The sequence below is a fragment of the Ceratotherium simum genome, chromosome Y, assembly GCF_057802395.1.
Source record: "Ceratotherium simum simum isolate JZ-2026a chromosome Y, ASM5780239v1, whole genome shotgun sequence".
Lineage (NCBI taxonomy): Eukaryota > Metazoa > Chordata > Mammalia > Perissodactyla > Rhinocerotidae > Ceratotherium > Ceratotherium simum.
Window position 1 is genome coordinate 4,999,465 of NC_141941.1, and position 16,265 is coordinate 5,015,729.

General features: G+C 47.0%; 1 protein-coding gene across 2 annotated transcripts in view; it reads right to left on the minus strand.

The window, feature by feature from the left end:
• Positions 1–836: 836 nt before the first annotated feature.
• The window catches only part of LOC147911622 (pseudouridine-5'-phosphatase-like), a 55,504-nt gene continuing 40,075 nt past the window's right edge, over positions 837–16,265 (minus strand). For both annotated transcript variants that reach the window (XM_087427915.1, XM_087427914.1), the window contains exons 3-4: positions 15,438–15,667; positions 837–2,387 (exon numbers count right to left, since the gene is read on the minus strand). In XM_087427915.1, the coding sequence (XP_087284041.1) occupies positions 2,211–2,387; positions 15,438–15,667 (407 nt within the window). In that variant the 3' untranslated portion in view covers positions 837–2,210. The remainder of the gene's footprint in view (positions 2,388–15,437; positions 15,668–16,265) is intronic.

Below are 16,265 nucleotides of genomic sequence, written 5' to 3' on the forward strand. Positions count from 1 at the left end.
TGGAAAAAACTCTAGTAAGCAGTAATGAGCAAGTTCTTAAAAGTGTTGCATATGTTTCCTTTAAGTGGAATTAAGGACAGACTGTTAGTGCCATTTCTTGGGGGCTGTCACTGGTACCACAAATCCTTCTGAACTTAGGGGCAAACATTAGCTGCTGGTTAGGCCACAAAACTGCATGACTTCTATTAAAATCTGCATGTCCCTAACAGAACGCACTTAAAATGAGCCAAGAAAGTACAACTACTCTTTAAAGTTTCTTGGCAGGATTCATTCTGGTGTAAATTTTCATTATCATACCTCTGCAAAATCGATGAGTTATTCAGCGGAATATTACTGAAATGTACTGAAGCAATTGGGCTGACGTAGAAGAATAAGAAAAAATGTGTGCTTTGACCAAGGATCAGTATTTGTCCTTTGTACCAAAATATACGAGTTTGGCTGCAGACTTGTTTAAACAACAAAAACACCATCATACTTGAGATCAAATTTATCCTGGAGAGAAACTTACCCTGATCTAGATCTGTATCCCTGAGAGAGGTATTAAACCTCTTTGTCTTATTTGTGCAAACTGGCTTAAGGATTAAAAAAAAATCAACATACATATTTTGGAAGAAGCAGATAAATCCAACAGGCGACCATTTCATCAAGAGCCCTTATTTCCTGGATGCAAAGGCACTCTGGTTCACTTAAAATACATAAATGCCACTCACACATAAACAGTATGAGTACTGTTTAGGCTAAAAAAAAAAACAAGCCAATTAGTCACATTTGTGTTTTACATTTGTTAGAGGATAATGTTTTTCAAAAAAAGATAAAATCACACTCCCATACAAATATAATGTAAACAAGTGCCAAAAATTTTATTCAATTAAATTAATTGGTGAGGGAACCAGTAAGATGTTACAATCGGTTTGAAGGGCAATTCAAAGAACAGACACGTATACAGGCAATCAAGAACGCTGAACTGATGAAAAACTGGTCAATAGCCAGAGGCAATCATCGACAAACAATCATCCCACCAGATAATCTCTTACATTACTGTGGTTTTTCTATAACTCACAGAGTTGACGATTACTTCAATGACAATGACAGAGAAAGGGTCCCCCAAGCAGGAATACCCCGTGATTGCATTTTTCCCATTTTGACGACTTTCACAATTTTCCCATTACAAAAGGCTGAGTAACTCTATTAAAAAGCGTTAATCACTAAAGTGTAATGTCTGGTAAATTACTCCGAAAATGTGCTATGGGTCTAGTCGTAGCAAGTATGCATTCCGAAATAAAATTATATTTGCATCAGAGACTGTGTTAGAAAAATAACTGTTCTGACAAGACAGAAATCATTTCTTTGAGGTAGAAAACATTCTCAGAGGTGTATATGCACCTAGATGCAAGATACAGGCTACCATCTTGTTCACACTAAAAAGAAACTATTGATGACACATGGTTCAGAGGTAGTTTCTGAGCAGAGGTCCACAGAGATATTTTGAGGACACAAAAAAGAATATCAGTGTTTTCCAATAAGGAGCATGATGTCTCAAGGGCTCATCCGTAACATGGCTTTCCCACTCAGACTACAAACCAAACAGAATTACCATCTCACGTGTATGAGGTGCTATCGCACATTAAGATCAACACTTTTTGGAAAGAGTGAAGCAGTACAAAATGTATATAAATATAATATATATGTATATACATATATATACATAAAAGTATATACATATATGTATACATATTTTACATTTTCCAGCCAGGGTTTAGAAAAACTAAAAAGAAAAAGAATTGAGCACAAATATAATTTCATTTTGTCTTAGAAAAGTATGTATACATACATACACGTACACGCATACGCGTACTCACATACATGTATGTATGTAAGTAGATTCACTGTATATGATTATTGTATGATTATTCAAATACAATCATAGGATTCTTCAAATATTATATATGATTATTCAAATACTATATAACTATTCAAATCACAATTTTGACCTCTGTTCTGGGCTGTCTCTGTTGATTTCTCAACTGTCAAGGTACAGATTTTCCCCACTTTAGAGAGTGGGCCAGGCCCACTGGGGATGAGAAGGCTGACGTCACAGGCTGGAATGACCGTTTACGTGGAGATGTGGGAGTTGTGATTTCTGTGCAGGGTGGGTCACCCCAGTGAGCGCGGGGGGGGGGCGTGGTGCCCCGAGAGGCATCGAGGACCCCTCATTCGTAGGGTGGCAAGCCAAAGAGCTCGGGCTGGAAGTCCTGCAGGGAATCCAGCACGAGGGTGGCCTTGGTCGTCAGGTCTCGGTGCAAGTTTCTATCCGGAACCATGACCACCTGCATCCCGGCTGCGAGGGCGGCCTCCACCCCGTTGGGAGCATCTTCAAAGACAAGGCACTGTAGGGTGAGGGAGAAAAAGAAGGTTGAGATGGCCTTCTCCGTAACCAGACATCTAGACTGGGCTTTCATTATTGTCATCACTGTCAGCTGTGCTACCGTCAAAGCGAGACAGAAGTGGAGCCTTCCCACTTTACGACCTGCGGTGAGGAGAGCGGGCCGTCTCTTCTAGGGTCCCGGGGCCTTCCCACCACCGCTACCTTAGAGAGGAAGGGTTCCCGTCGCTGCTGCCAAAGCATTATCAAAACGTAGTGTAGCTGGGGGAATTTGATTCAGATCATAAACACCTGATCAATCAATAACTGAACATTTGGACCATGAGAGGAAATTGTGAAAAACAAACCAACATGCTTTTAAAATGTAAAGGAATTTCAGAGCTGGTCATGTTTTACATGCTGCACTTTGGAAATTAAATGGTTAGGGTGTTTTGGTGAAAAATTCAGTCCCTGTGTGTGCCAGTGTTACACAACGAAAAACTCATTAGCACAAAGATCTAGTGCTACATGCGGAATCTCTTTGGGTTTATCGTGTAAACCCACTTATTGTTGGGATGGCCCATGCTCATTCAGATGCCCACATGTAAAACGGGGAGTCTATGCACCGAATTTATCAGGGAACTCCTAAAGGTGCCATTGTGGGAACAACGCTATGGCAAGTTGCACGTCAGGACTCGCTCAAAATGAGAGGCCCGAAGTCTATCCAATGGTAAGTCAACGTGTCATCTTGCTTTTTCTTTTTTTTGGTGATGAAGACTGGCCCTGAGCTAACATCTGTTGCCAATCTTCCTCTTTTTGCTTGAGGAAGACTGTCGCTGAGCTAACATCTGTGCCAGTCTTCCTCTATTTTGTACATAGGATGCCTGCCAGAGCATGGCTTCATGAATGGTATGTAGGTCTGCAGCTGGGATCCGAACCTGCAAACCGTGGGCCACCGAAGCAGAGTGCATGAACTTAACCACTATGCCACCAGGCCAGCCCACCCGTTATCATGCTATCACCCTCTATCCCAGGAAAACATGCACCTAGAAAGTTCCCCTGAGTTCCTGGAATCCCACACACTGAATGTGCAAGTGGCTTCATTAATTCTTTTTGATTGAGATTCTGTAGGGGCCAGATATCTGTCAAGTGGGACGGCCTCCTGTCCCCACTCTTCTCCAAAAGTCCTGAGAACCCCCAGGATTGCTGATGGTACGCCTCCAGTCTCCCCTCACCTCTGCTCCCAGCCCGTGTCCTCCTGCCTTCTATCACGATAACTCTCTCCCTGACTCATCAGCCCGTGTGGCAGCAGGCCACGTGCTGGTGACCTGGAAGGGGCTCAGGGATGCTGGCTGCAGGTGTGGTCTGACACCAGAAGTTCTGCATCCTCTGATGCCTTCAGGTCAGTGGGACAGACACACAGACACTCACACACACACACTCACTCACTCACACACAGACACACACACACACTCCCTTCCTCCCTTCTTTCCTTCAGTCTGGGGCTGAGACACTTCATTAGCGGACTCCCCCACGGGGCCCAGCCAAGGACTAAACTAGTCACCACACATTGTAACAGGCCAGTGCTAGGCCACCGTCACAGACTGAACTGGTCTGCCCAGGAGACAGGACTTGAGAGCTAAAACCTGGCAGTCCTGGGCAAACAGGCCCACTGCCCTCCTCCGAGGACTTTTGAAGCCCCCGATTTTCTCAAGCGCTCTGCTTCTACTGTGAGACGCTGGCTTCCACCTGAGGGGAGAAATGACTCCTTCGACCATCAGGGTTTGTTTTCTTAGATATCTGACTCGGAGACCTCCTGGTGGTGATATTTCCGTCCCTGACTTTATAAAGTTATGACCCGATGGTATTCTAAACGTCCCAACTGTTTTATCCGGGACCATAGAGACGCCCTTAAATGTCAGGTGACATTTTGCTTTTGCAATACCCCTCGTGTTCTGTGGGGATCTGGAAGGTCTGTGCAGTCCACCTGTGAAATTTCAGTGGGGGCAGAGGAAGAGATTCTGTGGATCCCTTGGGGTAGCTGTGCCTGGCTGAAGTCACAAAAGCAGGTTTTATTCTGTATCCGTGTGAGGTTCCTTCCGAAGAGCATGGCGGGCGGGTGTCAGGGAAAACTGGTTGCTCAGAAACTATGGCACTCACAAAACAAGGGGCCCCGATACATCTGTCCTCACCTGAGAACACTGTGGAGTCTGTGCACACCTGACAGCTCTTTCCACGTGTTTATGTTCCAGGAAATGAAAGGAGGGATGTCAGAGTGATGAGGAAAAGTTTTACAGGTATTTATAGCACCGACAGAGGGAGAGGAACTGACACATCCTCCCTCTGAAATTTTCACTGGTTCCCAAGGTGTACACATTTTATTGGTTTCTGTTTTCAATTCATAATGTGTCCTGAGCTCATTTGAGAATTAATAATCCAAATATAGCACTGAGATCTGAGACATAATGGATGAGATGAACACGACAGAGGAAGACAGCCCTTCCCTTCCTCCTGAGCATCAGGCAAAAGCCAGGGAGACGGGCCAGTTGGCGCGGGTTTCTTCAACTAAGCCACTTGTAAGGCTGACTATCTTGAAAGGTCAAAAGTGATTGTATTTTAGCCAAAAAAAAAAAAAAAACAAAAAAAAACAAGAAAACCCTGATTGTGCACATTGTGTGAATGGAACCAGAATTCCTTTCTTTTTCCTCCATTCACTTAGTAGCCATCAAAACACGCTTTTCACGGACGTTAGCTTGACTTGCACATTTCACATCAGCTAAAATAATCTGAGAAATGTGGAGATGTGAAAACAGTATTTGAGGTTTTTAAAAGCTAATCAGCCAGTCCACTGGATGGAGGGGGTGTCTGATGAGAATCTGGCAGGGAAACTCAGGGGGTGGTGTGGGAATGTGCAGCTTATAGGAAAAGAAAAATGCTGGACCTTGACGCCCGGGCATTGTCGTTGCACAAATTAAACAGAGCAGCCATTTATGCGGGGCAGAAAACAGACACCAAACACGAATCCTGCCGAGAACCACCCGCGCACAGGACTGGACTCTTAGTGATCTGACAGCATCTGGAATTGCAGGTTTCTTCCTTCTTCTTCTTAGAAGCAGTAGAATTACAAAGCAGAACAACTACTATATTTTGAAGCAACTATAAAAATGTCTCAAAAGGTGTTACGTCTTCATTACTCTCCATGTCTTGATTCCTAAGATCTAACGTGCTTCTGAGGACCACTCGCAGGAGAAGAGCACCTAATAACCTAGACATCTGATGAATATTCACAGCACGGCTCGTCCCTCTATCGAAACCAGACAATAAATCTTTAAAAGTTACCTGCAAAGACTGTGCCTATTAATCACAAGACTCAAGGGTCATAAAACCGTTGGAAGATATAAGTTAAAATAATATAGCTTAGGTCTTGCACAAATAAAAGGAGGAAGTCTGTTTTTTCATTCAAACAGCCAAATATTTTGGTGCAGTTTCTATGTGCCTCACCCAGCTACCGTGAAAAAGAGTTCCACCCTGTTGAACTTTGCCTCCTTTCTAAGGACTTCTTCCTTCCTTAGCACGGGCCCAGCCCTTCCCACTGTGCATTGATTGAGTACACTTGACCTCACACTCATTGGTACCTACTCGTAAGATGAGAATTATGTAATTGCACTCTGTCTCCGAGGAAAGAAGCTCTTCCCTCTAAGGAAAGGGTCTTTAGCTACTGCCAGCATGTGGGAGAGGCTGGGGGAGCAAAACCCCCACCCCCTCCTCTGCCCCACATTTCAGCCCCCTGCCATGAGATTCATGCCAACGTGTGTGGATACGCATGTTGCATACAACTTTGATTAATTTAGTGGTTTTTGTAGCATGGCACACGTAGTGTGTACTCAGGACACACTTCCATGAATTCAAGGAAGTTTCTGGGCAGGAAGAACATTCTTCTAGTAGCGGGTGCCGACACTGATACACTTGGCTGTAACTAGGTGGGGCTGGATTAAACAGACCTTCTCAGGGCACCAGGCAAACCGTGAGCATCTGCTGAACGCCTGCTAAATTCTGGGAGATGGTGAAGCGTCTTCGTACAGGACTTAAAGCAACAAAGGGGCCACCGGGTGTCCGAGCTGTAGCACAGCGGCTGGTGCAACCCTCTCCTGTCCTGGGGGAGGGATCTGGGCCAAGGGAAGTTCAGAGGGAATGTGAAGGTCACACAGGCACGCAGGTGACAGAATTTAGGGAGAGAGCCCGGCTCTCCGGAATCCAATGTTCTTTCCACTTTAGCGGGCTGAAGGCTAAAACATATCTGAATTCCATCTCTAGGAGAGGAGATGAGCTTAATTAAACCGTAGCTTGAGGGGTTTAATTTAGAAAGAGTGACATTTCCAAGTACCGGGGAGGTGAAGCATTTCTGGGGTTTATCAGCCGGGGGAGCTGAACTTACTTCTCTGAAGATGTGTGAGCTCAGCAACACCCCAGACAGCCTACGTCCGCGTTCTTCACCCGGGCTGCTCATCAGCACCTCTGGGGCAGTTAAAATGCCTTTGCACTTCAATTTTTTAAAGTATCATATAAATAAGATGCTCCACTTTATAGCTAAGAAGTTCCATGTAATAGAACCTTTGTCTGCTAGTGGCGGGGGAATGGACAGAAGTGGATGGGATTAGGGAAATGCTTCAGAAGCAAAAGGGAGCTTGATGGTGTGCTGGACATGAAGGAAAAGATGATCCCAAACTTTCTGATGCGGAGGGCGTGGGGGCCGAAGTTCTGCTGGAGGGATGGAGAGCATGCATTTGTGACAAGCTGGGTGTGAGGCCACTGTGGGAGCTTCAAGCAGAGAGATGAGGGGCCTGCAGGTGTCACGGGTGTGAGCTGGAGGTGTGGCCAGGTGTCGAGCGTGACTAGGAAGAGAGAAAGGGGAACGACAGGGAGGGGCACACTGTCCAGACGGAGCTCAGATGACACTTGGTCACTAATTCTATGTTTTCAACAATCACAAGTGTCCATTTTAAGTTCTATGCTTTTCTGGAACTAGCGAACTTTTCAAATGCAACTACATTGTCTCTAGGGAATAAAGCTTCTCCTTTTGCTTAGTGACACACAAAATTTGACACAAAGTCACTACAGGTTCCAAGGTTCTTCTTGGGGTTTGCAAATGTGGGACTATCTGTTCACTCAGGTTCCAGGTGGACCCAAACCTTCTGCACCCTCATGGATCCCTGTATGACCTCAGAACCACACTCAGGGTTTGCTGCTTCTCGGAGACTGGCTGGCGGACGCTCAGCACGGTGGAGTGAGGACCACAGAAACTGCCCAGGACTGGGGGCTCCTGGTGGTCCTCCTCTTCCTCCAACACATGCCTGACAGATCAGATGCCACAGTCACTTTACCTGCTGGTAACATAAACGACAGTCCCCGGGCAATCCAGATGACTTAGTCACCCTGGTTTAAACAGATAAAGTGATGGGGGCACATTCTATTCTGGACATCCTTTAAAAAACAGAAAATCAGGGGCCAGCCCGGTGGCATGGTGGTTAGGTTCGTGCACTCTGCTTCGGTGGCCCAGGATTTGCAGGTTCGGATCTCTGGCGTGGACCTATGCACCACTTATCAAGCCATGCTGTGGCGGCGTCCCATATAAAGTAGAGGAAGATGGGCATGGATGTCAGCCCAAGGCTGATATTCCTCAGCAAAAGGAGGAGGGTTGGCAACAGATGTTAGCTCAGGGCCAAACTTACACACCAAAAAAAATAAAAAAAATCCAGAAAATCACCCTTGAATTTGTTAAATACCATCCTTGGAAATTATTTGGGACTATTAAATCAGTATTTATTTAACCTAGAATGTGACTAATCCAGTGTTTCTCAACCATTTCATTCATTATCACCCCTGTCCCCAAGGAGCCTTTTTTTTCCCCAATAGGCCCCCCTCCCAATATGCTAATAACACAGAGGAGAAGGCTAAAACAGAATCCTGGAGTGACCAGCAAGGGAGAAGGTAGCCAGGCCAAGGGGTTTACACCTTATGGGGTAGCAGGGGTAGCTGTGATGGCTGGGAAGGTGAGATGGACTCAGGGAGCAACAAGGCTATCACATTACTGTTTCAGAAACATTCAAAAGGCAAAACCAATGATTTACCAAGAAATCCTTCCCACTCTTGGTTAAATGTCACAGCTCCCTATTCTAGCAGTATTGTTTAGTTATTGTCTAAGAAGATTATTTGAGGGCACGGTCGTGTAGTTAATTTTTTTGGAAATCCAAGATACGATTCATCCTTTTAAATATGTGGAGTGGTGTCCAATTTTTCATTCTGTGGTGGTGGCTTAACAAGATAGGTTACATGCTACATGCTATTACAACGGCCTAATGAGAACCATCATTCTTCCAAATTGCTGATATGTGACGATTTCATAGCCTTGTGTACAAATATACACAAAACGGTACTGGTCCAGCCACATTGTAAGAAGAAAATCTAAAGGAGCCCCTCGAGTAACGACACCAATCACAGTAACAGAAGTTGCTGCCAGCATATTGTTTCAGCAACTTACGTTCTGTGTGACATGTGTCTGTGTATACAAATCTGAAGAATGGGAAAAAATTAATTGCTTAGCGATCTATTTTCCAGGAATTACGCTGAGTAAGACCAAACAAAGACATCACAAATGGATACAGCATAGAGCTCCTGTCTTTGTAACTGCAAAGGAAGATGGTGCTGCCGTCCTTTTTGTTTACTCAATTCATTGGATCTGAAGGGGCTGGGAAAACGGCAACAGCAATTACTAACCAGACTTGATTTTAAAATGAGGATGAACACCCATTCAATGAATCTGGGAAGAAGGGTGTGTAGGAAGAATACCGCATTTGCTGTCCGGGGAGATTAAGTCTCTCCCTTCATTCCAATAGCTACAGGGAATACCAGGCAATCAAATGCAAATGTAGTATTATTAGACTGTATTCTAGGCCTATGGATTACTGCATATCTCATTTCTTAATGACAACTGGAAAATTCTATGTATGGCTGTCTAACTCTTTGCGTCACCAAGACGATCACGTACTATGGTCTTTATTCAAGGGCGCTGCCAGAGGGGGAGATGCAGCAGAAGGTCTGGCAAGATGAGAAGGATGAGGAGGAAAATGTCTGAGGTCCTTAGCGTTGAGGACCTCACCAGGCGGGAGGTCTGGACGGGATACACAGCACAGCAGAGCCACGCAGGTGCTGAGGACGTGGGAGCAAAGTGCAGGTCCTGGATGAGAGGCCTGGACGAGCTGGAGAGTGGGTGGGCTGAGAGGGAGAGAAGGCTAAGGTGCAGCGTGAGATGGGGATCACGGCCCCTGACACAGCAGTCCAGAGGTCCTGGGGGCTGGCCATGGGGAACCAGAGGCCAGGGGTGAGGGCAGGGCTTGAGAACCAGAGGCAGCGTCATTCAGAAATGACGAGAGCGCCTTGCGTTTGGCCGGCCAGATGCCGAGCATTCAGAGGAGGGGGCGGGAAAGTGACAAGGGGGTGTTGGGGAAAGGAAAACAGGGACCCCGCGGTGGTGAAGGGGGCCCGGAACGTGGCACAGTGGCTTCAGAGTTAGGACCTGAAAACATCTGAGAATCAACAGCTGCAGGAAGAGGCTTTTTCTGAACTCTCCTTATCTTCCTAAAAGCAAAGGCTCCGTAAAGAATTCAACTGTCCTAAATCCCCTCCTGGGAAGGGAGTTTCACAACCAGGGGAGCCGATTCGTATCTCTGCAGACAGGTCAGCACAGGTGAGCACCTGGATAAGAAATCGCCTAACAGACACTGTCATAAAACTATCATCTCCCCCATCGGTTCTCCTAAGAACTCATTTATTTTTCCTAAAAGTCATTTGTTCTCCCAGAAGTGCCCCTCTGAGTCTCCACAACCCCTATTAAGATAAGCGCAGATTCTAACTGTCTCCTTGAATCACATTTTTCTGCGAATCACATTTTTCTGCCGCATACCTACGTGAATAAAAATCCGTCTTTTCTCTTGCTCGTATGTCTTTTGTCAGTTTAATTTACAGGCCCCCAGTCACCAATCCTAAGAGAGTGTGGGAGATGTTTTTTCTCCCGGATGGTGGAATTTGGGAAAGCAAGCGATCTCACCCACAGAAACTCAGTGGGGACACCGAGCACGGGCAGGTTCACTGACAGAGAAGGTGACTGTCTGCGAAGGTAACGGTTGAGATGGCCGAGATGTTTTTTTACGAAATAAGGGAGGGCCTGGTAAATCAGGTTGCAAGAGATAGAAATATGAAATAAGACTGAAGACTGATGACCAGAGGCCCCTGTGTTTTGCTCAGAGGTTGTGAGTGACAGGAGAAGGTGGCCTTGAGGCTTCGGCAGTGATGGCTGGGGCTGCCAGGTCCCTGAGACCCCTGGAGGTGGCCAACTATGGTACAGGAACTCTCTTCACCCCAGGAGGAGCTCCAGTGTGGCTGTGCCCGCAACGGGATGTAGAGGCAGGTTAGACTGACTAAGGAACGTTCATCCAACCACCCACCAGACAGAGGCCCAGCACAGCTCCCCTGACTGCAACTGTGAACTTTCCCTCTGTCACAAGCAATGCAGCCACTTGTTTTCCAGTGTTCTGGGAGGTCAGGAGAAGTTCTTCAGAGACAGGATTAAGCAGCAGCAACAGGCTGACAGCCCACAGCCGTCTGTAGGCTGTCTGCAGACTTGGGGATGTGTACAAGGTAGGCTAAGAAGAGGCGTAGAGAGGGACCGTTACATTAACACATTTCCTTGTCGGGAGATTATGTAAGACACATTGATTGCTGTTTCACGTATCGAGAAGTTGACTCAGGTGACTGCTTCTGTACCTGAGGGAACGCTCTGAGTTTTACGATAAAGATCTCATCCAGTTCATCGGAACTCGCCAGTTAAAACGCATTTGTCATTCCTTTTTTTACTCTTTAGGTGTACAAAAGCTTAATGTGCAGAACTTTCTTAAAAAGAAAACAAGTAATTTAAAAAACAAAACCCTGAAACTCAGCTTTTCACATTAACAAGAAAACTAAAGCATGAAAAGCAGTGATAGCTATGCTTTTTAAAACTGATTTCAGGTTTTACTTGTAATGTTCCCAAGAAATCATGTGTCAATGATGCCATCGTTTTTATTTTACAACAGAGACGTGCGTTTTTGTGGCTAGGAGAGCAAGTGGCAGACTCAGGAACTCAGACGCCCACAGGGCCCAGGAGTGACTCCCGGCTAGTCCCCCCACCTGCCACAGGAGTCGAGCCCCCTCGCTCACCCCTGCAGGTCTCCAGAAGCTCCTGTGCTGTAGAAGCTGGAGCAATGATCACCTCTGCCCCACAGGGTCTCTGTGAGTCTGTGGGCACTGCCACCTGCAGAATGCCTCCCTGGCATACAGCAGGCACTCAATGAGCGCTCATTAGCGTCAGGAAGAGTTAAGCAGACTTTTCAAGGTGGCGTTACTTTTAGCACAAAAGAGTGATGCACAAGTAACTTAGAGGAACATATTGTCAATGAAAACTTAATTACTGAATGCCGACTGTATTGGGCATTTTCTCCTAGTAAAATAGTACTTAATATTTATTTATTTTGTGAGGAAGATCAGCCCTGAGCTAACATCCCATGCCAATCCTCCTCCTTTTGCTGAGGGAGACTGGCCCAGAGCTAACATCTGTGCCCATCTTCCTCTACTCTATACGGGACGCTGCCACAGCATGGCTTGACAAGCGGTGCGTCGGTGCATGCCCGGGATCCGAACCTGTGAAGCCCGGGCCGCCTCAGCGGAGCGCATGCACTTAACCGTTACGCCACCAGGCCGGCCCCAATAGTACTTAATATTTTAATATCATCTCCCTCAAACACTACTGGTGTACTACTCTCCTACTATTACTACTGTACCTAATGAATTTGGTGACACTCCCAGCATAATAAATTCCTGACGGCCCCATGAGTCTCTCTAGGGACTTAATAATTGCCTGAAATGCCACTGAACTCTGGAGGTGCACTACGCCCATCTATGCTCGCACCTGCACCGCATCACAGAGAGAGCAGCAGGTTACCATCTGAGAGCCATATCATATTTCAACAATTTTGAGCTACCTCACATTTCAACGAGCCACTGTGCCACTGCTTCATGTATCAGGGAGACATAAGCAAGTACGAAATTAGCAGTGCCTCCCCCCGCAGGGGCACGTTAAAATCCTCCTTCAGTATTACAATAAGCACATCACACGAGGAAAAACCCGAAAAGTCTTCACTATATTTGCCTAAGAAATATGACAAAGAAAGGTTTCCTCTCTGCAAGACAAATACACCCATAAATAAATGTGGATTAGCAACAAGGGTCATGTCTACAACCCTTGAAGAGCTAAATTATTCATAAGATGTGCAATTACTCATCTTTCTTTGACAAGTCTGAAACGAACATCGTCAATGAGGATAATGCTGGGATGTTAAAACCCCACTGACCTGGCCTCTATTGCGGGGTGCCTTGTTAAGGGAAACTCTTATGTGTATGGGCGCCGTGGGGCTGTGTCCTGCTTTGCAGGGTTTCATTGAAACTGGTCTCTTGCAAAGAGAACATGTGGTTTCCATGTAAACTTTGTTTCCATACGTACTTTAAAACACGGTGCCTTGCAAAAGAAGGACCGCTTGTAGTTGAAAGAAATGGAGTATCTTTTTCCTTTGATGGTCTCAGCCCTACACACAGAGGACACTCACAGCAAACTTCCAGTCTTTACCAGCTATAAAGACGGTACTGAGAGCGGGCGCCTACCTACTCTAAACTTCTCTGGGTACCTTTACTTTACTCGTGAATAGATAAACAGCAAGCTGCCCCAAACAAAGAAAAGAGCATTTCTACGAGGAAGGCTTTATAACCCGAAGGTATGGAAAAATTCTTTAGGAGACAGGGAAAAGTTCTTAGGAGAAAAGAACAGATTTCTACGGAATTTAGAGTAAGATGCCAAGCGCGCCAACCACAGATGTCCTGATATGAGAAGCAGACACAGGTTTAGGCCGCCCCTGAGGGCTCAGCTTTGCCCCTATGGCTTAGTGGCTGGGCCACCTCAGGCTCGTCCTTTGACATACAATTGCTGTTGAGTTGGATTCAACAATGAGGTTTCAATCAGCCCATCTATGTGTATCCCTACGAATGCGTTGCCACTGTCACTCAATGATTCTTTACGGCTGTGAAACAATAAAAAACATATATTTGGTCTTTGTCCCCAGCTCCTGGCACACAGTTCCTAAAATGCTGGGAATTTCCTAAGCGATTAGAGTGTCTTGTGTTCTTTGTAATAAGCCTCTTTCAATCATGCTTAAGTCTTTGCTAATGAGGGTACCCTTGGCGGGCCCCTAGATGGCTTCAGGATGGGGGCTGGTAACAAAGACCAGGCATGATTAGGGGGTTGGTACTTTGCGCCCTACTCCCACGTCCAGGGAGGGGAGAGGGGCTGGAGATTGAGTTCAATCCTCAAAGGCCAATGATTTCATCAATCATGCCCATGTAATAGAGCCTCCACAAAAAACAGGGTTCTTGGAGCTTCTGGGCTGTGCACATACGGAGGTGCAGGGAGGGTGGCACGCCCAGAGAGGGCACGGAAGCTCTGCGCCCCTCCCACCCCCACCCCCTGCCTTATGCACCTGTTCCATTGGGCTTTCCTGAGTTGTATCCTTTATAACAGACCAGGAAATGCAAGTAGTGTTATGCTGAGTTCTGTGAGTTGTTCTAGTGAATTACTGAACCTGGGAAAGGGGTTGTAGGAACTCCCAAATTTGTAGTCACCTGGGCAGAAGTGTGGGTGGCCTGGGTACCCCATGTGCGGCTGGTGTCTGAGTTGGGGGCAGACTTGTGGGACTGATCCTTTACCCCATGGGCTCTGTGCTAACCCCAGGTAGTTAATGTCAGAATTAAACTGAACTGTGGGAAGCCTAGCTGGGGTCGGAGAAACAGAACAACACTTGAGGTATGTGTGTCGACATATTTCGGCCGTTACAGAGTCAATATAGTAAGTTGGACCCTGGGCCAACAAAGCAGATCATACAAAAATGCCCCAGTCATTCAGCTGCGTTTGGAAGGATGTTTTTGAGCAACGATCCCTACGCTTGTGATGAGTATAGTAAATGGCAGCGTCCCATCTGTTGCCCACTGGTTGGCGATGACAGGCAAACCTTGAAAAAACCTTTCGTGGAAATGCTCTTCTCTGAACTAACGCCCCAGCATAGCACGAATTCTTCAAAGACAGGAAGCATCAGGGAACACAGTGTCACCCCGAGGAATGCCCTCCTGCTGCTAACACACTTATGTCACCAGCAGGAACCTCCCTTTCAAGAACGTCTCCTGCTGTTCTGGAATCTGCCTCTGCAGAGACTCCAGGCTAAGCCCTCCATCTCGGCCGTCACAGCACGTGAGCAGAGTGCGGAGCAATGGTGAACAGCCACTGTCGACTCACTCTAAATGCTCTTCTAAGTTGCAGAAACCACTTGCCCCATCTCCACTGCGGACCCTACATAACGAAGCAGCCCACGGAGGCCAGAGGGGGTCCTTCAGCACAAAGCCCCACCAGCGGCCTCTTTCCAGTGGAGAAACACATAGAAGCCTGGAAACTTTGCGCTGGAAAGCAGAGATCACTGTGAGCAAAAGCTTTGCAGTCACAATATAACACCTGAGAAGCATTTGGGGTGCGGGGTAGTGAGTTTGATGATTTCTGTCTGCACTGCAATGGACATGTGCCTTCCCGTCTGCTCATTACATATAAGGCTGGTGCAGCCCCACGTGAGCGAACGCCGGCCCCCCTTCCCTGTGAATGTCCGTCAGGCAGCATTCTGTGAAAGGTGAGCTTTGTTAGATACGATTGTGCATCCCAGAAGATTTCGGCCAGGGCTCACCGTCCTGGTGACTTGGGGTGGCTACGCTCCCCACCAGACTGGAGTGATCTCACTGTGCTCCTCCCACCCAGGGGCCCCACGGCCCTTGTCTCCAGGTCTAAGGAGCACTCTGCGGTCCCCGTCCACAGGGACCACCAAGAGCACTAGCATTTGACAAATTGTGTTAATGCAGGCGGCCTGCTGCTGCCGTTTCTCATCACCGCTGGACTCACCTTCTCTAAGGGAGGAGGAGGAGAAAACCTCTTGGCACAGGTGAGAAATATGTCTGGCTCTGGCTTCCCCTTCTTCACGTCGGGGTCATCGCCCAAGACGGCGTGGTCGAACAGGCCAAAGAACTCCTTGTGCCTGCTGGTCTTCAGCTCGAATGGCACGGACCCCGAGCTGGTGGCGAGTGCGAAGGGCACGCTGTGCTTCCGCAGGTGGTGGATCAGCTTCTCGGCCCCTAGAGAGGAGGAGGGACCAGCATTCAGTGAGGTGGAGGAGACAGCGGGCCACAAGGACTCCCCACCTAGCTCTGTAAGCCCTGACTCTTGCTCCCTCTTCTCAGGAATTATCTGAGCTGAGACATCTTGTCTTAAGAGGGGTTACCAGCTCTAGAACACCCCTACTCTAAACAAAAGTCAAAAAAGCAAGGCAAGGCTTCGCAATAGCATTTCCCAAAGATGCAGAGGGCGATTTTCCCGGAAAGAAACGTTGCTTTGTTGCTGATCCTCTCTTGCTGAAATGTGGAAACCTGGGGCTAGGGGAAGGCCATGGTCCCAGCGGGGCCTCAGTGAGCCAGGTGTGTGTTCTTTTTTTTTTTTTGGTGAGCAAGATTGGCCCTGAGCTAACATCTCTTGCCAATCTTCTTCTTTTTGCTGAGGAAGATTGGCTCTGAGCTAACATCTGTGCCCACCTTCCTCTGCTTTTTTTTTTTGTGTGAGGAAGATCAGCCCTGAGCTAACATCCATGCCAATCCTCCTCTTTTTGCTGAGGAAGACCAGCCCTGAGCTAACATCCATGCTAATCGTCCTCTTTTTGCTGAGGAAGACCAGCCCTGA